This window comes from Convolutriloba macropyga, chromosome 12, assembly GCF_964194025.1.
Source record: "Convolutriloba macropyga chromosome 12, txConMacr16.3, whole genome shotgun sequence".
Lineage (NCBI taxonomy): Eukaryota > Metazoa > Xenacoelomorpha > Acoela > Convolutidae > Convolutriloba > Convolutriloba macropyga.
This window is the reverse complement of record NC_134479.1, coordinates 30,399,165-30,425,199: the sequence shown is the minus strand read 5'-3', so window position 1 is coordinate 30,425,199 and position 26,035 is coordinate 30,399,165. Positions and strand designations below refer to the sequence as shown.

The 26,035-nt window shown below is 37.0% G+C and overlaps 1 protein-coding gene across 1 annotated transcript in view; it reads left to right on the top strand.

The window, feature by feature from the left end:
- Positions 1 to 26,035, top strand: part of LOC142350457 (uncharacterized) — an 86,125-nt gene that overhangs the window by 6,158 nt on the left and 53,932 nt on the right. Inside the window, exon 2 of the mRNA XM_075402305.1 lies at positions 14,847 to 15,780. Within this exon, the coding sequence (XP_075258420.1) occupies positions 14,847 to 15,780 (934 nt within the window). The remainder of the gene's footprint in view (positions 1 to 14,846; positions 15,781 to 26,035) is intronic.

Genomic DNA, 26,035 nt, shown 5'->3' with positions numbered 1-26,035 from the left:
TACGATGCCAATTACGACTCCGATTACGATGATTACAACGATAACTGTGTAGCTGCAATTTCCATCATAACCGACACTCGTGAGGTAGAACCCTTAAATTTAGTCATTTGTGTTGGAAATACAAGCACGAATGCATCGGTGGATTCGGGAAGCGTATGCACTATTGTGAACAAAAGTCTGGCGGACACAGTGGTGTCCGAATGCAACGATAGTTATTGGGTATAGTCACCCGAAATACATGATCTGAAAACTTTTTCTAATGATATAATCAAGATTGTTGGTGTAATCAATACATCAATAAAGTGTAATGACTGGATAGCCACGGGCGTTGATCTAACTGTAGTGGAAGACGGTCACCGACCCATCATTGGACGAGATCTCTTTCCAAAGCTAGGCTTTTCTGTTATTCAATTGAAACAAGTTGCAAATATTGATCAAAATCAATGTCCAATCAAGAGGCAGATCTCTTTTGATTTTCCAGATCTCATCACCCGTGTCGGTAAATCTTTAAAACAATCAGTAAAGTCAATATTTCATAATGAATTTACACCTACACATCAAAAGGGACGACGAGTCCCAATTAACTTACAACCACTAGTTAATATAGAACTTAAAAGGTTACTTGACGAAAAACACATCATAAAATTAAACAGTTGCTCAGACAAAAATTTTATTTCACTGATAGTATTTACAGTTAAAAGAGATAAAACAGTTAAATTAGCTTTAGATTCCAAAATTTTGAATTCACATTATTCATAAAAACAAATATCAAATGCCAAATATTGACAATTTGATTGACACTATTCAACAGAATTTGAATACATCCGTATCACAAGAAACAGCATATTATTCAATATTGGATTTGAAGTACGCATACAGTCAACTTAAATTAGATCCGGAAACGGCTCAACACTGTAACTTTAATATTATTGGCGGTGAGAGAACTGGGACATACCGCTTTATTACTGGTTTTTACGGTTTAACTGATATGCCATCAGCTTTCCAAAAAGTGATGGATTATACTTTAGTTCGACTTCAAAATACTTATTGTTTTCTGCATGACATTATAGTAGTTAGTCGTGGTTCTAAAGAAGACAAACTTAAAACTCGTCTATAAATGTTTAAGGAAATTAGATGAGGATAATTTACGGATAAACTTACCTAAACGTCATTTTGCAAAAACAAAAATTGAATGGCTGGGACATAAGTTTAGTCAATCAGGAACAGCTCCATTTGAGTCAAAAACAGCGGCAATCGCTTCCCTATCAGCACCTAAAAACTTAAAACAACTTTGATCTTTCTTAGGTTCTGTTCATTATCTTGGAAAATTCATCCCTAATTTGTCTCAATTGTGCCATCCCCTTCGTCCATTATTATAATAGAGCACAAAATTCATTTGGAACACTGAAAATGACACACACTTTCAAGCAATTAAAGATAAAGTAGCAAACGCCACAGAAAATACACATTATAATCCTCACTTGAAACGCGGATCAAATGCGATGCTTCAAGAGCGGGTTTAGGAGCAGCATTAGAACAACGTTCGCCTACGAGCTGGCATACAGTTGCATTTGGGTCTCGTTTCCTCAACTCTAATGAGGAACGCTACAGCATTAATGAACTAGAATTGTTAGGTGTAGTGTGGTCTGTAGAATATTTTAAATTTTATTTATTCGGCAATTCATTCACAATTATCACTGATCATCGAGCATTAATTTCAATTATGAAAGAACATAGGTCTAAAAAATTTTATAATAGTAGATTAACACGCTGGATCGATCGTCTTTTACCTTTTGATTTTAATATCGAACATATACCTGGTGCAAAAATGGGGCTGGTAGATTATATTTCTCGCCAACCAAATCAAGATGCAAAAGTTACAAACAAATATGACGAGGAATTTGCAGTAGCAACAATTACCCGCTTTTGCGACGCTATTGCTGCACTTTATGTAAATGCCACACCATAAACCTGTCAATCACAGCACTTTAACAGCGTCACTCACACACATTCCACACGTGCCTCGCGTCCTCGCTCAACAAACTATTCCAAATTGCTTTCTGCCATTAATCGTAATACAACTCAGTTGCTTCTCGAAAACTCTGCAAACGCAGCACAAATCCAGTCTACTTCTACTACTAGTACAACGCCAATTCAAATCCAAACACATCTCAATACTCAATCAAACACATCTCATATCCATTCAATCCACAATCACACGATGAGCAGCTCAGCATCTAACCCGCAAACTCCCCCTACACACAGCCTGGTCACGTTTCAGTCTACCCCTAAATCCGCAGTGAATACCACCAGATTGTCTAATGAAGGCCAAACTTCCTCAAACTTGGACCTGTCAAAAGAAGAGGTCTTCGAGAACAATCTCACGCAACTCTTCACGAAGGGCTTCTTGGCGGTTCTCACCAGCAAGGATGCAGTCCTGAAGGAAGTACGTGACTGCATTCTTCAAAATGATCCTCAAAGATGTAAGGAAGTGAATCCTTACCTGTTCTCCTACTGGAGAGACCTACATGTCCGCTCGGGCTGTGTTTGCGTGGACGAACGAGTAGCAATTCCGCACTCCATTCAGGACGCTGTCTTGGAAAGCCTCCACTTGACACATCCGGGAAGTTGGGCCTTGATAACGCTCGGGCAATACGCGTTCTGGCCGTATATGCACCGAGAAATATTGAAAAAAGCGGCTCAGTGCAAGCCTTGTACCGATATTGGTAAGAATCTTAAGCCTGTTATTCCGGCGTCTAAATGGAAAGCTTTGCTACCATGTACAGAGCCTAATAAAGAAATACAACGATCATAGAGCTATAGGATTAGTGGAGCGTTTGATGCAAACTATTAAAAGACGCTTAAGCTGCATGAAATTAGACAATAGAAATAAAACGTTCACAATTAAAGAAGCAATAAAGTCAATAATATATCAATTACGTATATGTAAACAAAAGACAACAAACGTAACACCTTTCCAAGCACATTTTGGAAGAAAGCCAAACACACCACTAAGTAATATAAGTACACTACCCAAATCATCTAATCTATCATATGAAAACATTCTTCACCACTATTTAGATGCCGATACCGTCCCTGTTGAAGATTACTTGGACGAAAATGGATGGGTGACGGGGGATCGAAGCGATATTTTGATCGAAGAGGCGATGCAAAAAGCACAGGTAGACGCGGGACGCCGCTATAATGGGATCACAATAAATCTATCTCCCGTTTCATCATGCATCCCAAACTGAACAATCCTATTCCACGGACAGAGCAGTCACTGGATCTTAAACTGGCACGAAAAGCAACAAAGCGCTCCAAACGGGACCTTCGCGGACTATGGGAAACCCTGGCCCCGGGTAGTACAGTTGTCCGCACATCTGATACCACTACGGTTATTAAGGAACCAGGAGTACCCGAAGTCTGTGTCAGAAACAGTGATATTGCCAAATTCGGCACCCGCGCCGAACGAAGTACAGATCTATGGGAATACGCCAAACGACGACCTCTTCCATATGAGAAAACTACGGAGCAGAAGATTTCTCAACACACAAAAGAATTAAAGAAGAAATTCCGCGGAGAGAATAAAATCCGCCATCGACCAACCCAATCTGATGCAGCATCGGGAGTCTCCTCGGCGAATAGCAACATCTCTAAGTCAATGGCGTCTCGAAAACCTCGAAAGCCCCAAGCAGGAGGAAAGCGTTCTCGAAATACGTCTGCAACTTTGAACACATCCAATGCCTCGTCTGTTGCTGCCTCCTCAGTGACATCATCTGTTGCTTCCCCCCTCAACCTCTCGAAATAAACGTACTCGTCGCGCTCCCGATTACTTTGGATTTGAGAGTTCGGTGTGCTCAATAAGTGATGATTCAGCCGCTCCTGCTTCTAAGAAACAAAAATCAACGAATCCCGTTATAGAGACTATCATTCAGGAAGAAGCAGCACAGCCCCCTGTTCCTGATACATATTACGAGCTGCGAGTAGTGAGCCCTCCTGCACCTCCTCCAGTGGGAACACGGTCTCCTGAGAGCTACGAATATGAGGACTATGCACGAGAAATTAGTATGAGCGTCTTTGACGCAGAAAACCAAATTTGAGTTAAAACTTTTAGACTAAAATTGTTAAATTGTTCAAATTTCAGTTCTGTAATTGTTCATTTAAATATGGATTCGTATCACTTTCCCATTCATTTCGTGTTTGTGTTTGCTAAATAACTGTGTTCGTGTTAAATATACTTTAGTTAAAATTGATGTTGTTCATGTAACCATATTTTCTGCGTTATTAATTTTGCAGGATTTGCATCACGATTGTGCCTTAATTTATATTGCATGCATATATTTTACCGTAAATGTTGAAAGATTGCATTGATTTCGTTTCCTCCTGCATTTGAACCTCCTTTCCACTGTTCCTTCGTCACTTATCTGTTGTTGCTCACAATTCTTATTATTTATAATAACCAGTACATATGTTAATATTATCATAAATTTTACACTGTTACAGTTTAAAATTTTGCTCGAGCCAAAGATATGTGATACCCTTGTACCATATTAAGTTCATGTTTATTAATTTGTACTTAATTATTTTATGTTTTCCCTTGTCAGGCTATAAGTCATAGTTCACCTACAAGTAATTTACCGCCGACTAAAAAGTCAATATTTCAGATTGTTCACATCCCCCACTTTTGAGTATTTATTCATTCTCTAGAATCTTATTACTGAATTCAGTTGCATTCAATCTCCTCTGTTTTGCACTAATCGAGATCCTATTGGATTTGAGGAGGAATTCCACTCTCACTAATTTTGTCTGCAGTTGCAGCACGATTGCTAAGTAAATCTAAAAGTGGTAATCCCACAACTCAGTAAAATTTGGATTCGCATCTCGAATCAATTCATCTAATTCTAAGTGGATTTGTGACACGAATTGTATCTCTACAGTCAGGGTTATCACAGACGTTGAGAAGGGAATCAATATGTTTAGTCAACTCAAGAGACAATGAGTCATAGTAAAACCTTCCATGTTTTGGATCATCACTCATAAGACATACAGCATGAGCGTTCAATTTCTGTTCCGCTACTCAAGTTGTCGTGTCAACGATTGTGTATGTTAACGATCTGCCTTCAAGAATTGCAATCTTATTTTGCCTGCAGCTTTTGACCAAATGGTCCCATACTCCACAGAAATGGATTGAATTTCCATGCTGTTGTTTGTGAGCCAATTTCTCATTGATATCTAATTTAATCCCCAACGATAATTGATCATTTATTTCTTCAGCTGTCTCGACAAAAAGACTGCCATTGTAACCAATCAAACTTTTTGGCTTGCCGCCTCTTGCTAAATGTCAATTAATTGCCGCCAAGCCCAATTCAATATGGAACGATTGAGCAACCTCTAAATGTATTGCTCTAGTAGAAAAGCAGGTGAACAAACATACTTACAATTTTAGGCTCCGACAAAGTACGCTATTCATTTTAATTTAAACCCGTATTCTCAAATGGACAGATGGGTCGAATACCTATTTATTCCGATTGAAAAACTTCTAGCTGAATCAGTTGCAAAAGTCATTTTTTGTGAGCTTGATTTGTTCAGCTAGAGTCAACTGCTTTAGTTTGCAAAACCGTAACTGTTCATCAAATATAATTTCCTACTGATTAAGTCTGCTGTATTGCTACAGATTTCAAAACATCTATGACCCGTATACTGACTGATCAAAAACTGTCGGCTCTTGGAACTTCAGAAAAATAAATTGATCTCAATCTTTTTTTTAATCTTAATTTGACCAATGGAAATTTCTAAATTTGAGAAAATTTTCACTGGTTATCTTCAAATTTTTTTTTGCTTAAATCTCTGAGCTATTGCTGGGCTATTAAATTGACATAACCGATGAAGAATCTTTTAAAAAATTCACGAAACCATTCTGTGCTAATGTTTAGACAAAGTTCTCATCAAATATCATAAGATAAACATCAATAAATTACCAGTTATAAAAAAACTAGCAGCCAAAAACTCTATGGCAACGACATAATTGTAGATTGGCAATATAAAAAAACACTGCTCTTGTTGTTATCAGTGCAGCTCCATTAAATATTTTACGGCATAACATTTTCAAACATCAACTTAAAATTTTTCAAGAACCTAAGTGATTCCAGACAAGTAAAGAAATTCTTCCATAAAAATTTGATCATTCAAAAGACCAGTGTATAGTTCGGAGAATTACAAAACTTCAGTGTATAGAAACACTTATACTGTTAGATGATTTGAATGTCAATAAACTGCAGCTAACAAAGGTTCAACGGTAGAAACAAAAAAAAAGACGATCAACTAAAAGAATAAACGTAATTAAGCTTGAAATTTGCAATCCCTTCGTTTTTCTACTTTTTACTTGTACGCCTTAGTGGCTATGCTTACTTTCTGCAGTTATTACAGTAACTAATCTCACAACGTCATTCTTACCGGTTTTTTCTGCTCCTGCATTTTGGTATATACCTTTTCTTTATCATCCTCCGCCATCCACATAGCTAAAAATAGAAAGCGTCTGATGATCGCTTTTGATCCAATTGACTCTGTTGTCCAGCTTTGCCAAATCTTATCTTTTTATTTTTGTTCTTTTCAAATGCTTTTGAGCAAACCAGCGTATTATTCGGTTGATGTTGAGAATTGAATCAATATTTTTGGTCGACCCAAGAGATAATGAGTGATAGTAAATCTTCCGAGTCATTTTGGATAATCTCTCAATGGACTTATAGGATGAGCGTTCAATACCGGTTCACGCAAGTTTTCGTGTCCAAAGTTTTGTATGTTAGCGATCTGCCTTCGAAAATTGTAATCAAATTTTGCCTGCATTATTTGACCAAATGATCCCATACACCACCGAAATTGATTGAATTTCCATGCTATTGTTTGTGAGCCAATTTCTCATTGATTTTTGATGTAATCCCCAACTACAATTGAATCTTTATTTCGTTATCTGACCCCACAAAAAGACTGCTATTGTCACCAATCAAAGTATTCGGCTTGCCGCGTCTTGCTAAAATGTCAATTAATTGCCGCCAAGCCCAATTCAGTATCGAACGAATGAGCAGCCTCTAAGTGTATTGCTCTAGTAGAAAAACAGGTGAACAAACATACTCATCTTTTTAGGCTCCGACAAATTACTCTAATCATTTTAATTTACACCCGTATCCTCAAATGGACAGATGGGTCGAATAAGTATTTGCTCCGATTGAAAAACTTTTAGCTGAATCAGTTGCAGAAGTCATTTTCTGTCAACTTGACTCGTTCAGCTTTAGTCAACTTGTTAATTTGCGAAACAGTAACTGTTCATAAAATATTTTTACTAACTGATTAAATCTGCTGTATCGTGAGAAGTCGAGTAATTTCTTACTGTTGTGATTGGGTTACGCAGTTACAGATGCTCCTTCTGTTTCAATTTTACAAGTGTTTCTGTTTTACTTCAACCAAGCAGGCGCATTCAACACTTCCGGGTTGTTTAGTCCACTAACTGTCATGCCACATGCAAATATCAGCAGTGTTCAACTTTCCGTTCAGAATTGTCCAATGATCTAATGTGGACAGTTCCATTGCTTTGGCCGCAAGATTTGCCATTATAGCTCTGCTTGTTATTTGATTCCTACAACCAAGTAGGCGCTGTTACTGAGTCTCTCTAAAGGGAGAAATCTCAGAATCGATTTCAGTAATGAAAGGTTACCGCAAGTGCACTGCTTGAAGCTCAAGACTAGCATTGGGTAGTTGCTCATCGGAGCAACATTACTTTTTCCGATGAAAAAAGACAGGAAGATTTTGGCGTCATTCTAAAATATGTGATCGGCAACCATGAACTTTGCATCCCGAGAGGTGACAGAGGACAGATTGAACTCATAACTTAAACAATTGAAAAACTGTTTGACTTTTTTCACCGTTTCTGCCCTGCATCAATGATTAAAACTTTTTCATCTGACAAAGGTGTGATCCACTCTTGTCCTGTTTGCTTCTACACCGTCTTGAGAAGTTTACTCATTCGGATTGCGCATCCGAAAACATGAGACAGTACAACGCTTTCTGATAAGCCGCCTCGTACTATATTTTGTGGTACTCGAAGTATTTCCACCAAATCGCTCAGCACATTCTAATTCAATCCCAAGTTGATAAGTTCAGTGGTTCAAAGTCAATTATTTTCGTCATCTTCTGATTGAAGCTCCATATGGATTTGATTCATGTTCTCTTATAAAAACTTTAACTCAACCATTGCTGAAACAAATTTTAATTGACAAAAGTCTTTGGTTGACGTTCCATAACATACCCATTTCGCAAAATTCGCAGTCAAATATTTTTGGTCTTTGAGACGTTTTGATAGCTTTGTTGACCTTTGAGCGACCTGATATTTTGCAATGTGAAGCGTAAGCTTTCATATCCGATATTTTTTTCACTTTTTCCTGAGAATTGGTCAAACTGCGCACCAACCTAAGGCTGTTCTGATTGCCCAGGACTTGATTTGTTGCTGACTTTTAAAGTCAGTAGACCTCGTCAAAAAGGAGATGCAATGATCAATTATCATTTTCACGGCCGAAAACTGAACTCTTTGGTTGGGTATTGGACAAAGATGAGGAAACTTCTTTTTCAAAGAGTTGAAATCAATGCTAGAGTTTCTAATTTTCATATTTGTATGAGTCGGCGCTTGTTTCTTTTTCCTAGAGGGAGAATGATATTTGTTGGAGCTGATTTTTTTTGTTCTATTTGCTTGCTATTGATTTGCCATAGCCAAAAAAATCCCTATACTTGAATGCAGTCTGTTCAGCAATATACCTGACATTAATTCCCTTGGTTTGAACAGCAGTCACCTGCTGGCTCTCTTTTTTAGGACTGAATACAACCTGTATCTGATCAAGCTGAGACGAGGCACTATCATTCGAAGAGACAGAATTAGTCTCGACTTCAACTAGAGGGTGTTCCGTTCTTACTGTAATTTCTTTTCAAACATCAAAGTGAAAAACACTTTTGCGTCTTTAGGAGTATCTTTCTGCGCATGGTCTGTTGTTGAAATGAACACAATCGAATTAGCAAAAACATAACATAAGACTTTTGACGGTTTTGTAACGCTCTGCTACTGTCAATGCTTCAATTTAAAACATTTCCAAACATTATGACTTCCTTCTTTCATACAACGTTTTGTTGTCCAGCTTGCATTGTTGGCACTCAGTTTTGATGCCCAAACTTTAGCTTTAGTTTGCCTTTAACTGCAAATGGCGATATTCAGTACCTGTTATTGCTTAGCCAGTAACTGAAATATTTCCTTTCTGAGTTAAGCGTACAAGCATTGGCTATAAGAAAGTCCTATTTTGACGGCTTCTCTGATACCACTTTTCCAGTTGCACTAATGAGGACTGATTCTGTTTTGAATACAAATCACCATGACACCGGTACGTTGCCGTTTCACACAACTAGCTACTAGTGGTTGTAGCAACTAGTCACTTCATGATCACTGGTAAACCATGGGGATTAAAATAAGGATGTAAAAATATCTGGTTCAATTGAGCGTTCACAATTGTCGGTGGTTGTCGAAATTGCGTTCCAGCATCCTGCAAGTCATGTCGTACATTTACCCTGAATAGCGCATTTGCAGCTATCAATATTTTCGCTATTTCGCCATCGTTTGTTTTTGGATGAATCATCATTCCACTTTTGTCGACAATTGATCGTTCGACTGTTGAAAGGAATAAACTACACCAATCTGGCCGTTCTTATGGACCTGCAGAAACTGAAGTCAATTCCAGTTTTATTAGCTTAATTCCTCGAATCCTTATTTCAAGCTGTTTTGGTGCATAAACAACTTGTGGTGTGGAACTTGTTTTGATCCTTGCCTTCCTGAGCTTTTGAACGCTGTTTGACATAAAAGTTTTGTTTGGTTGTGTTATCTCTGGGCGGGCAGTTTCAGAAATGATTTGAGATCCAGTTTTGGTTCCTGTTGTCATTTTTGGTGATGTCTTCTGCAGTTTTATTGACATAAAAGTTTTGTTTGGTTGTGTTATCTCTGGGCGGGCAGTTTCAGAAATGATTTGAGATCCAGTTTTGGTTCCTGTTGTCATTTTTGGTGATGTCTTCTGCAGTTTTATTGAGTGTATTTGATCTCCGTTTGGCTTCATAGGAATCATTTTCTTCACTTACAGTTTCGGCATCGTGTATTTGGACTGAGCAATGATCAAAACGCTCTCTTTTTTCATGAAAAGAAAAAGCCAATGGTTAGCAAAGTTTGATAAAATTTGGCCAAACTATCTTACTGAAAGTGTTGAATCTCCTTAAGCTTTGTTTTAATATCAGCTGTTTCAGTTTGGCTTCTTCTGCTAGTTCGATTTGCTTTAGCTCTAATTCTCTTTTTTTTTCAAGCCCAAGAAATTTCGAGTTTTCTCTGTTCAAATTCTATCTCATTGTACTTCCTGATTTTAGCTGTTTCTTGTACCAATCATCATCTCTCACTTCGCTGTTGTTGTCAAAGCTTTGCTCGTTTGATTGGAGAATAGGCTTTTTTCAGAAATCCGAATTCTTATTTGTCGTTTTACCTTTGTTTTCTGGCATAAGTTGACACCAGTTTTCATCTTCAGTTTCTTGACTCTTTTATACGCACTATTTTCTGCATCCACTGGTGAGATCTCTTTTGTGTTTTATCTTGAACCAATTACTGTTGCTTGAGGAATTTGAGATTCAACCAAATGCTCAACAGTTTCGCTCTGCGATTTGGGAGCAGTGACATGAGTTTTTGCTGTGGCTGTTTTTGCACTCTGTTGGTTTCTTGTTCCCCATTCGTCATGAAATAATACTGAGGGGCTTTTTGAAATGCTGCAGCTGCGGTTACGTACTTTCATTGATTTGCCACACACACGATGCTTGACTATTTTGTAAAACGAGCAATTTTAAGCAATGTTGTTAAGGACTTTTGGTGTTTACATTTATTGGGTGCACACTAAAGTTTTCTAATAGAAGTTCGTTATAGTTGCCCATTATTTCTTCTATCTTCACGATCTCCCTTTTACTCTTGTCACACGCGCCTTTTGTTAACCAGGGCAAATTTCAGGTTTAATAATATTCCAGTTTAGCAGTTTTCTGCTTATCATTTTTTTGAGTACTGTAAGAAGTTTACTGACGGTTCCAAGTGTCTATGCCTTTTTTCGAGATTTTTAGCCATCCATACCAAGCTCGAAATTGGAATATTAGCTTTTCGAAATCTCTTTTCTTACTCAAGTAAACGTTTTCGCGGGCTTGTCTTTAATTCTCCGGCGAGATTTTAGTACTTTTTGCCTTTAGATTTTTTTCCGAAACAATCTTTGCTCACTCACTGAGTATCATTCATGCAGCTTTCCAATTGCCATCGTCAGGAAATAATTACAGTCTGGTGTTCAACTCATCCCCTTCCTGCTTGATTTCTGCAATCTGCTTCATGTAATCTTCAGATTAGAATTGAGTGCCAGTTTCGATGACATGTTTTTATTTTTCGAGTAACTGTGTTAAACAATCTTGGTTAACTAAAAAAAGATATGAAAAGAAAACCAGGGAAATTTTTGCTAGCTTGGGAAGAAAAATTGTTTCCGGGCACCAAAATTATTGACTGATCAATAGCAGTCCCCTTTTAGGTTAACTTTTCCATCATTTTTTGGGGGATAGGTGGTTTTTTTGTTAAAGTTCTGAGCAAACTCGCAGAATCTGTAAAAGTTTCTGATCAGACTGTACAGGCACTGGGAAAAGCTCTGTTCAGAAGATCCAGATCCTCGACCACCCTATGATCAGACTGCCCAGACTTTAAGTAGTGTGCTCTCAGAACGTGCAGACACTGGATGGGGTCCTAATCAAACTGTCCAGACCGTATATAGTGATGCCCGAATCGGTGGTCTAGGTTAACCGCACGTCCGCAGTCAGTCCAATCAGGGCTAAATTGTGACATGCACATCATCCTGGGTAGTACAAAATATAAAAACTGGAGTTATTGGGCCTGCAATTATTACTGATCTAAAATAGGCTTATTGGCGAATAAAAAAAACAACAATATTCTGTAATTAAATTAGATTAAATTGACTTTTACTTGATGATGTTTAAAATTACATAAGAGTAAATGAGAATAAATGACCCTAAACCAATCAATGCATTGTCATTTCACTTTTTAATTTTTAGTTCAGAGGGCTCGAAGCCACCTATATTCAGTATAGCGACTGATCAATAACAGTTGTTTAAAAAACCTTCTAATCGGACCCCGTCGTCAATTAAAATTGTTACTTCTTGAAAAAAGAAGAGATACATTTTTTTTGTCAGAGCCAAATCCTATCTATCACTGTTAACTATAAATTACGGTGCTTTTGAACAAAATTGGAGGCCTACATAACCTGCGGGAATGGCTTGAAATTTCAAAACTTGGATAAATTTTGACTAACTACATTTAATTTTTGTTTTTCTCTGTTTAAATTGCTTAGCTACTGCTGGACCCAGGAAAAGACAAAAACGAATCAGAATCTGTTGAACAATTCAAGCAGCGGTTCTCTACTACTGTTAAGAGTAAGCTCTCATCGAATATAGTAATGTTATGCATCAAAGAAGTTCCAGAATATATTTACACAAAAATCTGATCTTAACAGGTTTCTACTCAAATTTAAATAGGCTATATAAAGTAATACTGCTCTTCGTTAGCAGCAGTTGACTTCAAATAAACATTCTACTGCATGAAGTTTTGAAATATCAATTTGAATTACTTCGTCAAATTAAATGATCTCACACTTGTAATATAACTTTTTCCAAAAGGAATTGATTATCCAAACAACCGATGTAAAACATGGAAAATTAGAAATTTCATTGTGGAAGGCAACTTCTCATACTGAATAATTATATAAATGGGAATAACCTGCAATGAACGAAAGTTAAACGGGGGGGGGCATAAAATAACGCATTAAGTAAATATTTAAATGTGATCAACTTAAAAAGACACATTTTAACAGTTTTTTGTTCCGACCCCTCTTGACGGGGGAGGAACTAAATACTCAAATGGTTTTTTTTGTTCAGTCAATTTTGTCCGATCGATATGTTCATCGTAGAGAGTTGAGACTGGTATCATTAGAAAGCTTGTCCAGCGTAGAATATGGAATTAAAAAGATTTTTTTGATTTTCGTCTTAGACAGGGAGACGTTTTTTTTGTCACAAAATTCAGACTTTTTCATCAAAAACAGCACGAAATAAGTTTCTTTACTCCACTCTGATTAAATTTGTAGGAATTCCACACCCAAACACCACTAACACAATCTTTGTAGACTGAAAAGGGGGCTAATTCCACCTCAACTTCCGTTGAGAGTGCTCTGTAAATAAAACTTTGCCGTTTTTTGCTAACTTTATTCGTTGATTATCGAAAACGCAGAATTTATTTTTGATTTTTTAACTAACAAAATATATATATCAATGACATTCCAAAAATTAAATATTCCTAATGGACAATCAGCATTAGCAGAACTAGTTGTGCAACAATCTTGGACCGTTACAATTCAAAAATAATTCGGATTGTCGCAAGTCGGTCTTTTTTAAAAAAATCTATCTTTTTCATATTAATTAAATAACAGAACATTTGAATCAAAGCGCACTAGTGATAGGTCCTATTGGTTTTCTAATTAGCTCATATTTGACGTTCTTTTTGTAGACGTAAGACATATTCTGGATAATTGCAGGTCTCAAGGGATTCCTTTGGAAGAATGGACGAACCTAGTCAAATTATTCATTTTGTAATTAATGGCTTTTATGTCTTTGGAAATAATTTTTTAAAAACATTTTCTGGCAAGTTTTAATTGATTTTTAGTTTGTTGTCTGTTTGTTGTTCTTTTTGTAACTGCATAAAAATTGAATACCAAGAGTTCTTAATTCCTTTTTATAGAAGCATTGGTAATTGTAAACCTATGGGATATTTTAGTCGATTCCTAATGGTTTTCATTACTTTGAAATTAATTGTTTTTTTTTAAATTCAGTCAGTTTTCTAACTTTAAAGTTTCTGTTCTTTTTTGTCCACTTGTTACCAAGCTTTATTATGAACTGGTGAATAACCATTTTTTTCCGGTGAATTACAATTTATTTTGTTTGTTTTCGGATTTATCTGACGCTATTTTGACTTTGTTATTAAGTTTTGTTTTTTAAAATGGACATAAATTTTTTTGATATAATTAATGTTTGTTGTTGTTCTTTGATTTTGCCGTTCGTCTTTGCTCGCTTTCTTAATATCGGCATATCTCATCAATCTAATGCGTCATTTTTTACTCCACTGAATTATTTGCTTTGGAGGCTATCTTTTCGTTCATACACCAGTTTTTTTTTGAAAAATACTTAAATTTTTTGTGTTTTTCCATCTGTTCCTCATTTGGTAGACAATTATGCCAAAATTGTGGATGTGCGGGGTTGGAACCTTATGTGCGATCGCACATTTGCGAGCCGCCTTGTCTAATTTAATCTTGAACGCCAACAATCGTCAACACCAAACTCTTCCTTCGAAATTGACAAAATTTTTAATACAAACTTTGCTTTATTTGTTCTTCCCTTGTATTCAATTGGGTCGTGATTATTTAAGTTTGATTGAACTTTCTCAATTTGTTTTTTGGTAGGGGCCCTGTGGAGTAAGAGAAGTATAATTCAAGCTAATTTCAAAAATTATTGCGATCGTACTTGAAATGAGCTTTTTTCATGTATATTTTTGTTTTTAATAATCAAATTTTTCTGAGGATGCAAATAAGTTTTGACTCCAATTTTTTTGATGAGTTTAATCTCATGTGGTAAAATGTCAAAATTTGTAAAAACAGCTGAAAACTGATTGACAACTGGCAATTCAAAAAATAAAGGACATTGATTCTTCGGCTATTGAATCGCGTGAAAAGGTTTTGGTGATAGATGAAGTTTCCTATACTTCCATAGATGATGAGAGCTGCAATTTTTTTTGCGATTTCCTGGTTTGTTGGATTGCACTTGTTGAAATCGGCCAAACAAACCCAACTACAACACCGCTGTGCAGCAGTTTTGTGAAAAACACTTTTCAAAAGATAAGCTTAGACATCAATTTTCGAAATGCGAGACATATCAGCAATATAACAAATAATTTTATTGAGCAACAGTTCATTTCGAATCCATTTTCATCATCGGTAAAAAGCGATGGATGTTTTACATCGGCGCAACTAGAAGTAGAACTTAAACTGTTGGAAACAATAGATTATGACTATCTAGTCAATAACAAACTTTTTCTGGACGACCATTTGAGTGACAGACTAATTGTTATCATTTCTGATGAGCTAGCCGATGCATTGAGTCTTGACTCCGATAAAATGAAGAAAACTTGGAATGCATGTGAGATAGTCGTCTTTACTTCGAACATCTTTTATCTGATACAGATTTCTGGAATCGAGTTTCAATCTGTTCTGCTAATAATTGATGTTGATTTCTACCAAAGGCAGCACAATTTTGCTGTTAATGACGCAGTTTCAAGGGCGCAGTACGAAGTGGGAATTATTGCGCGCAAAACGACCGTGAACTTGAATTATTTGAAATCATATCTGAAGGGCGATAAAGCCAATTTTATCAACAATTTGAATCTTCTAAGGGCGAATGAACCAATGAGCAGTGATTGGCTGAAAGCAAAAGATCTCGATTTACATGAATACGAATGGTGGCTTGATCGGTTATCTGCACTCAAATCGGCCTCCAATCCTGAATATAAGAATCTTTTGCATTCACAACCACCAACAATCTGCCTTCAGATAGAGGCCATATTCTCAGACTCAGGTAATTTTTTCCAACACTCCACGGGTGGAACTTTGAAATAGGCCGCATTGTTTCTCAGGCAGAAATTGAATGTTTTTCTGATCATTACAGAAAGACAACTCTGGTACCAGTTCAGAGCTCACAAAATATTGAACTCAAATCCAAAAGGAGAAATAAAGTTTAAAAACGAACAACCCCCTCTCACTCACTCACTCACCAACTCACTCACTCACTCACTCACAAACTCACTCACTCACTCACTCACTCACTCACTCACTCACTCACTCATTCACTCACTCACTCACACACTCATTCACTCACTCACTCATTCAATCATTCACTCACTCACAAACTCGCTCACTCGCTCACTCACTCAATCACTCACTCACTCACTCACTCACTCACTCACTCACTCACTCACTCACTCACTCACTCACTCACTCACTCACTCACTCACTCACTCAATCACTCACTCACTCACTCACTCACTCACTCACTCACTCACTCACTCATTCACTCACTCACTCACTCACTCACTCACTCAATCACTCACTCACTCACTCACACACTGATTCACTCACTCACTCACTCACTCACTCACTCACTCACTCACTCACTCACTAACTCAATCACTCACTTACTCTATCACTCACTCACTCACTCACTCACTCACGCACTCACTCAGTCAGTCACTCACTCACTGGCTCAATCAGCCACTAACTCAATCACTCACTATCCGTTTAAAAGAACCTTAAAACCAATGAATTTCACCAAGTTTTGAGTAGCATTGATAACAGGTAACTTTAAGTAATATTTAGGCATAGAACATTTTGATATTTTGTTCCAAACGTTTTTCCTAAAATTTTTCTTGGGCCAATGTTTTTACTTCATGGCTTAATTAACTTCTTTGAATTTTTTTGATTTTCTACTTTCAGGAAATTCCTTTTTTAAAACTCAAATAGATATCAATATTTAAAGCATAAAAAACAATTAACTTTTGAATCATTAGAAGTTTTTTTCTGTCTCATTTGGTCTTCTATCTGTTATCAATTTTAAATCTTCGTTTATTGTTGTTTGGAAGTTGGTACGATTTTTGAACTTAATATTTTCAGTTTTGTTTTGTTTTTAAAGACTTTTTCTGCGATTTTTTGTACGTCACGTCTGATCTTTTTCCGACGACCTTCAGCATTTGAATCGGATAAACAGAGCTTTAGCTTGCAATTTGGGTTTCACTAATCTTATAGACATTAAATGTGCCGAAGAGCATAGAACCGCATGAAACTGAGATGAAAAAAAATTTTTTTGACGCTCCCAGGCCTAGAGTTTTGCGGTTTTTCATGTTTTTCTTTTTTAGAGTTCTTTGAAATGTTGGTCTACACATGACCTCAGGTACAACTCATGAAAAGTAAAGCAACAGTGAGCTCATTTTGACAAAAAAATTGTTATGCTTACCCTCAGACAATCACAGCAAAATAGATAAAAGGGGCAAACCCTTTTGTCACTATTGTTTTTTATTAAGTTCAGGAGCTTAAATAATGTTTAACTTTTCTACTTAAAATAGTTTGAGTCAAACTAAGCATACATGCTTTAAGAATTGGATCTTTCATAAATCCAAAAGCACAAAGAGGATGAAATTAATGAAAATTCGGAGAGTGCTGATGTAATTTTTCAATAAAAAAGATTATCTCAGTTTCGTTTTGTACCGTCCAAAGAAATTTTGCATTTCCGTCAACAAAGGTTAAAATAAGGTTTGGATTGAAGTTGTCTTTTTATTCAGAAAAAACCGTCAACAAATAGTAACGCAAAATTTTTTTCTTAAAGAACGATAACACTAAGTTAAAATATATTTGAGAAAAGTTGAAATATTTCAGATACTTCTAACAGAGAAAAAACGTTTCACAACCCAGGTCGAGGTTTTTGGGTGAATTTTTGTAAGAAATGCGGTGAATGCGGTGAATGCGGCAAAAAAATACATTTCACCGCCTTTCACCGCCGTTCTTACAAAAATTCAACGCAAAATTCACAGCATTCCTTGCTAAAATTCACTGCATAACTTTTGTGGCAAATTAATGTAAGAAATGCGGTAAATGCGGTGAAAAACCATTTCACAGCATTTCGCCGCATTTACAAAAAATTGCGGCATTCGTTTTCCAACGTTTTCTTAAATTAGCAAGATATATCAGAGAACTAAGCGACAGCTGGCGCAGTGGACTAAGAAGTTGAAGGCATGCAGGAGGTGACAGGTTCGAATCTGTGCAAGAAAGTATCTTTTTTGAATACCGAGAACGCGGTGAAAATAAATAATTCACCGCAAATCACAGCATTCACCGCAAATCACAGCATTCACCGCAAACCACAGCATTCACCGCAAAAAATTTGTTTGAAGTATGCGGCGAAAATTACTTTTTTTTCACTGCATTTCATCGCATTTCTTATGAAAATTCACCGCCAAATTTTAACCAAAGAAAAGCAGATAAATATATCTGTGCGTTGGAAACGGTTGAATGAAAGTTATGACATTGACCACAAGTGGAGGTCAATCGAGCAATGAGGCATGAATAATAATCAGGCGATTGTTTTTCACCGAAATAGTTTTGGAAAATGGAATATTGGCAAAACGAAACAAAAATTACCATAGAAAAAGTCAATACAAATACAGGTGGAAATTTCCTGAGTAGTTGAACTTCAAAATCATTTTATGCCTTAGCTACTCATCCATGAAAAATGGTCTCCTCAACATTTATATCAGCCCAACAAAGGTATATAGGCAAACCTATATCATGTATTCTCACAGATTTCAACCCAAAATTGTTACTAAACAACTTAAAATAATTAAACACAAAATGAAAGCCAAATTTTACAAAAATTTGTTCAAAAAAGTCACTCGTGCATGAAATTTTTTCTGCAAAACTTTTGCTTCCAGCAACTCTTTCCTTCTATTTTTTTGTTCATTGCACGAGCAGCAGACTATACACGTAAAGACAAAAAATATGTCGAAAGGAATCATTGAAAACAAGAAAAACTTTCATTCTCGGGGAAACAAGCACAAACAGGCTATAAACACTTGATTATGTGTCAACAGAATCAATAAAACTTCAAGAAAAAACATGAACAAACCTCCTTATGGGCAATGAGACCCTCTGAAGCTCAATCCGTTTTAAATAGAAATGCTTTGAAAGTTTAATAAACTTTTTTTTTACGATCGGAAAAGGCTCGAATTTCAACAAACAAAAATTACCCTTTCTTGTATTCTTTCTCCTGATTTAGCTTTGTTTATTTAACACACAAATTTTGATTTAACACACAACTGATGCTCAGCTTCATTTCCTGATTTTCAAAAAAAATTTCATGAATTATGTTGGGTGTTCTATCCCACGCACAGTCTCGCTAAAGCAATTTGTGTTTTTTATTGCCCCAATTAACAAGGCTTACAACTTATACTTTTCTCAACAAAATCTGGAAAATATGTCATCAAAAGTAAGAATATGAGCAACCGCTTAATGAAATAAAAAGAACCCAGTGTTTCACTGTTTCAATCAGCTAGAAATAACACTGAGAAGCGGTTTATAGTGAAAGAGTATCCGTACCTAACTCCAAAGGCCTTTCAGTACTGGGCCAGTATAAATGCAATTCCTGGTCATTGCTGAATCATAGACTGATTCCTGTCACTTTTTTCACTTGTCAGACTTACATTCAGTCTGATTTTACACTGGTCAGGCTTGGACCAGGTGTGAGAATAAACTTACGTACTGGGATTGAACCCACAATCTCTAGCTCCCAAGAGGTTAGTCCTCCTTTCTGCGCCACCACGAAAGTTGAAATAGTTACTTTTGTGCCGTAAATATACGCTTGAAAGAAGCAAATTTCAAGCGAGAAAGCGAGCAAAATATAATACATGGGAGAGTTGCATTTAAAATTGCCCCGTACTGATTTACACTTGGAGTTCGCTACGGGTAGAAAATACGAAATAAGCCATCCACCGAAATAAGCCATCACCTCTTTTTTGCAAAAAAATGCGGTGAATTGGTAACAATCAAAGCGATAGCTAAGATCTTAAGACTTACAGACCAGTTGCACTTGCCTTCTTCTCATCCCTACCAGGGGCAGAGAAACCTCTAGTTAGATCTGGTCAGAGTGTTTGTGCAATCCTGCAGAATTCTGGTATTTTCTCTGCCGTATCCATGGAATTTTGATTGTGTTGCCGGCAGCTTGGATGCTATTGGCAACAATTTGATTTGAAAAGTTTTGAAAGAACGTGCAAATTCATTGAAAATTCTTTTTTTTTGCTCAATCGCAAAAGTAATTGATTGAGTATAAACTTCTTGATTATTATTAAATTCAAAAATGTAATGTACTTGTTGAGTTTTCTGTTGATTAATTCATATTCAATGAGTTTTGAAATACTTTCTTGTAGTTTGCAAGCAAGCTTTCTGACGGATGGTTGTGTTTCGAATCGCCCAATGCCACTCGTTTTCGTTGTTCGGACTTAGCTTAGTTAGCTTAACCAATGCCACCGCTTAGTTTTAAAAACGACAACACCGAATCTTTCTTACGTTTTAAAACGACGATACCAATTCTTTCTTATGTTAAAAACCAACCAAAACCAATGATGCCAAATCCTAGGAAACTTTGTCGTTTTTGGCTTGAAAAAAAACAAAGATACCGACAATTTTTTATGTTTGAAAACCGAAAATTTCTCTACCTGACGCAATTGACTCTTGACTCCTATGCCCTTTTAAGTGAGTTTATTTGTTTAATTCTGTAAAAAATTTTTATCAGAGGAAAAATGTGAACTTAAGCAATAATGAACTACATTCAATGAGATGGCAACAAAAGTGTCAAATATAGAAAGAGCGTTCTTGAGTCTATCTTGCGTAGTATGTTTCTAAGTGTGTTAGGTTTATGAATAGCAGTGATCGGTCTAATATTTTTAGTTTTGCTGGCTTCTGGTAGTCCATTGTCGGCTAATACGTCTCCATTTTCCGCTTTTTTAGCATCGGTGTTATTTGCGATTTCTTTGCTTGTCCGCTTCAGTTTTCAAAATTTTGATTCTAACGGGATTACTTGAGTTGAGAAAGTGAAGAAATTTATCAGCCAATTTCTAATGTCGGTCTCAATTTGGAAAAACTTTCAAATCTCACTCTCAATTTCTCTGCCCGATGTGTGATCGATCTGTTGGATCTATTGGAGAAGGATTCCTTTTGGTTGATTCAGTTTATTTGACTTTGTTCAGAATTGAATGTGCCCTATATGGTATTGATTGATTTGTCACATCTGAGTAGCCGAATTGTCAAACCGAAAGTTTTTGTTGTCTCTCAAACACCGGTCTTGGTCTCCCAAATCTGGTGGAGAGTTCTTTATTGGTATTATTCGCTGCTTTCCTAATAGTAGTGTAGTACATTGCGTGAGGATTTACAACCAAATCTTACCACCCCGGGACGAGGTTTGGCGATGAATTTTCGTAAGAAATGCGGTGAAATGCGGTGAAGAAAAATAATTTTCACCGCGTATTTCTTACATCTTTTAGCGGTGATTGCGGTGAATCGCGCTGAATTATTTATTTTCACCGCGTTCTCAGTATTCTTACAAAAAAGAATCGTCCCCACACGAGTTCGAACCTCTGACCTCTGGCATGCCTTCAACTGCTTAGTCCACTCCGCCAACTGTCACTTTAATCATCGAAATTTCATGTGAATTTAAATCAGATTGAGTATACTTTGGAAATCATATGCGGTGAATTTTTGTAAAAAAGGCGGTGAATTTTTGTAAGAAATGCGGTGAAATGTGGTGAAATATTTATTTTCACGGCCTTCACCGCATTCACCGCATTTCTTACAAAAATTCACTGCATTCACCGCATTTCATACAAAAATTTACCCTAAAACCTTGACCCGGGACCAGGAAACTATATTAGTTAAAATCGATCAATCGCTGCGCTCACTCGCGATCCTAACTAATATTGAGGTACTGGTAAGATCAGTTCAAAAATTCGCAATATACTACCGCTCATTTCTCGCCGCATCCCGTGTTGACCTTTCTTGGCAACCATATCCAAGAGCCATATATGGTTCCATACACGCCATACAAAATTTTCGTTGCATGATCTTACCATGGTTGCCAAGTTTTCTATACAATTTTTTTTCGCGTTTCAGCGATTCCATGGAGGGGAAGGTTTTGGCGTACAAAGTAGACAGGGTAAACCCCAAACAGAACATTTTTGGTCTCTATGGCTCTTGTATGGCATCCAGGAAATCTTGTATGGCATCCAAGAAAACTTGTATGGCATCCAGGTCTGGATCTTGTATGGCATCCAAGAAATCTTGTATGGCAACCAAGAATTCTTGTATGGCATCCACGAAACCTTCCATTACGTCCAGGAAAGCATTTTAATTGACCATAAAGACAAGAAAACAATGAAGCGGCTATAAATGGTCAAGAGAGGATTTTTTCAATCATTTATTAATCTCGTAAGGTTGAGATGAAAAGCATTTAAGGCATACAGGAAAACCGTTACCCAACCACAAAAAGCCACGATAGAGTCTATTGAAGCCTTTAGTTCTCTTGTTTGAAAAAACTTATGTTCGTGAGATCAAGTGGGGTCAATTAGACCACTTTTGTCTCTAAGGGGTCCTTAATATACAAATACAATACTTCCTGTGACACAACATCTAAAATACATAAATTTTGCGTCAAATTTATGGAAAACACCTGTAAGCAAGCATATAATAATAAAGAAACACAAGTTTAAATATCGGGTGAAAACTGCAGAGAGACAATCGGAAGTCATAAAGACAAATTAACATTTTTGGGTCCAGAAAACTTTGAAGAAAAATATATTATGAGCAAAATGAACACTGGAGAAGTTTCTGAACATTCCACTGACCACTTCTTTTAAACCATCTATGGCTTTAAATTTGTTTCCGTTAGCCAAGTCTTCGACCTAACAGAAACGCCTTATTTTCGTAAATAAAATTTACATTCTTTTCCGGATCTGGGCACAACGCAGTCGATAGCGATGTAATAGACAAATATCAATAGTGCATGAACTTAAGATCGATGCTAAAGAAAAAGGCAGAAACAAAGAGAAAAGGGAACATAAGTATAGGAAACTGTGTGCAAACAAAATTAAAACGCAAACTTTTTTTAACTAGGAGAGCTGGGTCAAAATCTTGTTCATTGCAACCATTATTAATATGACAATGTAGGGCTCTTAATTGGCTCAGTGGAAAAAACTGCTTGAACGAAAGGAGGAACCTTATCTCTGAAAAAAGATTTTTAAACTCGTTGTTATGAAATTTTTTAGAAAACTTCATAACAACGAGTTTGGTTTGAGTTTTTCTTGCTCTGGGCAATAAAAAATGCTAATCAAAATAAAATAGAAAAAGTGGATGAAAGCTTCAGTCGTGTCCGAAAGCCTCAATGAGTGGTACGAAGTATATCTCATTCAGAGCATCAATCCGTAGCAACTTTTCCTTTATCGAGTCTGCGAATATTGTGTCGTATCGTGAAGATTCTTCAACTTTCAGGAAAGAGAAAAAGGGCGCTTTCACTGGATGGTTGCATTTGACAGCATTGACCACTCGGTACAGCTGAATTCCAATTTTTCTAACCCATTTTTAACCATAAATATTCGAATTCGACCGTACTTGGTAGAGTTGTTGTGTACTGAAGCTGACATAGCTGTTGACAGAAGAGAAATGAGCCACCGAATCGAACTCGAGACCTCGTATTTGTGCATTGCTGTAGAATTCATCGCCTTCGCTTCTAAACATTTCGGGGATAATTGACTTAACAGCTTTCCTTGTGAAAGATTTCGCTCTCAGTTTTAGCTCAAGACAGAGCCCAGTGAGAGAATCTGTGTCAACTTTCGAAGCATAGGATGCTTTGTTTCGTCTGTATCGTTCGACAAGCAAGGCCAGATGGTTAACAGTTCCCGTAAACTTTGACTGCAGCAGATAATTTGCTGACTCAAACATCATGGCAGATGTTGTCCACAGCGGGCCGAAATTTTTTACCTGCCAAGATAAATGAGAAAGAGCTTGAATATTCGCTGAGAAAAATTCGTCGCCATAACAGTCCTCAACTTTGTTTAGAAACAAATGTATCAATTTACCGGCTTGATCAGCGTAAGTCCGAGATGTCAGAAGAAGTCGAACACTGTAGCTCAGAAGAAGAAACCGTTCGAAGAGACTTTCATTTACAGTGAGATGAAACAAAATTGGACCAATGTAAAGCAGCCATGTTTTCAATTTGTTTGCCTTCAAAAAATTGATATCTTTAAGGCTTCGAACTTTTCGTTTGAAATCACAGGTGAGCTAAAAAAAATTAGCTAAATTGATATCAAAAAATATTGCAGAGTTAAGTAAAACTAACCTGAATAGATTGAACCAATCGATCCAAAACTTCAAGGTCCCCTCTCGCAGTTTTGTTTGAAATGACTATCATCAAAACTTTAGATACTCCGATGTAAACTTGATGCATCACGTCCACAGGCGCAGCCAAGGGCAGGTTGTCTATCAAATTTAAAATTTTGCAACGACCTTTGACACCCCGGTAAGATCTCAAATTCTCTGTTTCGAGTTTTTGAAGGCACTCGTTGTGAACTTCGGGAGTTCTCATAACAAACGCTCTATTAGGAAAGAATCGCATTTCGTCTCCGAGCTGAGTTTGCACTAAACAGAGCGTGCAAGCATATTTAGCTAAATGGTGGTGCATATTCAAGATTGAGGCAGTGGCAGGAACATCCGATACAAGCAAAATGATTTTGAATTTGATTCTGAAACTGACACCACAGAAAAAAACTGAGCGCACTTTCTCATGCAGTTTGTTCTCTATGTCCTAAAAACAAGACCAAATACACAACTTTGATCACAATAAAATTGTTTAAAAGAAATGTTCAGACTTGCCTGAAACACACTATCTCAATTCGGTTTGTTATCTCCTTGCCAAAGCGAAGCCAAAACAATGTTCTCGAACGATGATCTCAATTTCGGAGGTAAATTGGCTATCGCAAGCCAGACAGGCCAGATCGACTTGGAGGCTGATCTCATTATTTTGACACCATCCGTGTTCAAAATGAGGAATACATTAAATAAATTGGAAGTCCTTACGAAGAACTGTGGGAGATTTAAATCACTTTCCTGATTTCGTTTGGCATCAAATTTCTCTATACACTTCAAATGTTTCGTGATCACGGATAACAACTCGTCCACGAAATCTAATTGCCATCGGAAACCAAATCCACTTTTTTTCACATGATTTGCCTTCTCTCTTTCCGTCAAGTGGAACTTCTTCTTCATTGATCTGAAGCTTGGAACAACAATTTGAGGGCGCACAGCTTGAATCAGTTTAACCCAATCAGTTGCTTCAGAATCAGATGTTTCGTGCTTGGCGATTATTGCAAAAACGCAGAGTACAACATTTGAAAGAGAACCAGAGTCAACAGCTTCATCTTCAGAGTATTCTTTGTCACGTTTTTGCTCATCTGCATTCGAATTAGCTACATAAAGAATCTCCGACAAATCCTGTCGATCATTACTGATATTAAACCACAACGGTGCATCCGTCTCCGAGTTGTCTGGTGTGGAGAAAAATGGATTTACTCGATTATCTCCCTCGTTTTCTTCAGGTATCATCGTTTCATTCTCATCGTTTTCATTCTCTTCCAGTGCCATTGTTGAATTTTCGTTTTCCTGATTTTCTTCAAGTATTATTGTTGTTTCGTTTTCATTGCAAAATGTCTGCTCAAGATCGTTTTCGTCATGGCTAGACCAAGACTCATCAGTTGAGTCGTTGAACAAACTGCTAAAACTACTACTGGAATATCTTCGTCCTTCGCCGAGGTTTGGTCTAACTTTGCGCCTCTTTTTCGTTCTTGCCAAAAGGAACCGTCTCCTTTCCCTGACAACGTGTGTCAATAAAATCGAATCAATTAAAGAATACCGTTGGCGAGAAAACGCGGCATTTTGTGAACCAGTCTCAGCAACTTCGTGCAAACTTGTGTTGGGACATTTGCAATTTCTGTTTCCGGCGTCAAAAAAATCGCTTCCGTAAAAGACAAGAAGTTCATCGCCAGGCAACACATTCTTGATTATTTTGAGTTTAATACATTTGACTCCTTTGATGTTGGATACAATGTACTCACAATTAGGAACGCAAGAGTGGTTTACGAACCTAACAGCTCCAACCATCAACCTGGCTTTTCTGCAAGCGTCTGTTGGCCTGAAGACCGAAATTGGCTCTATCAGATGCTCATCTTCTTCATCAATATTCTCGA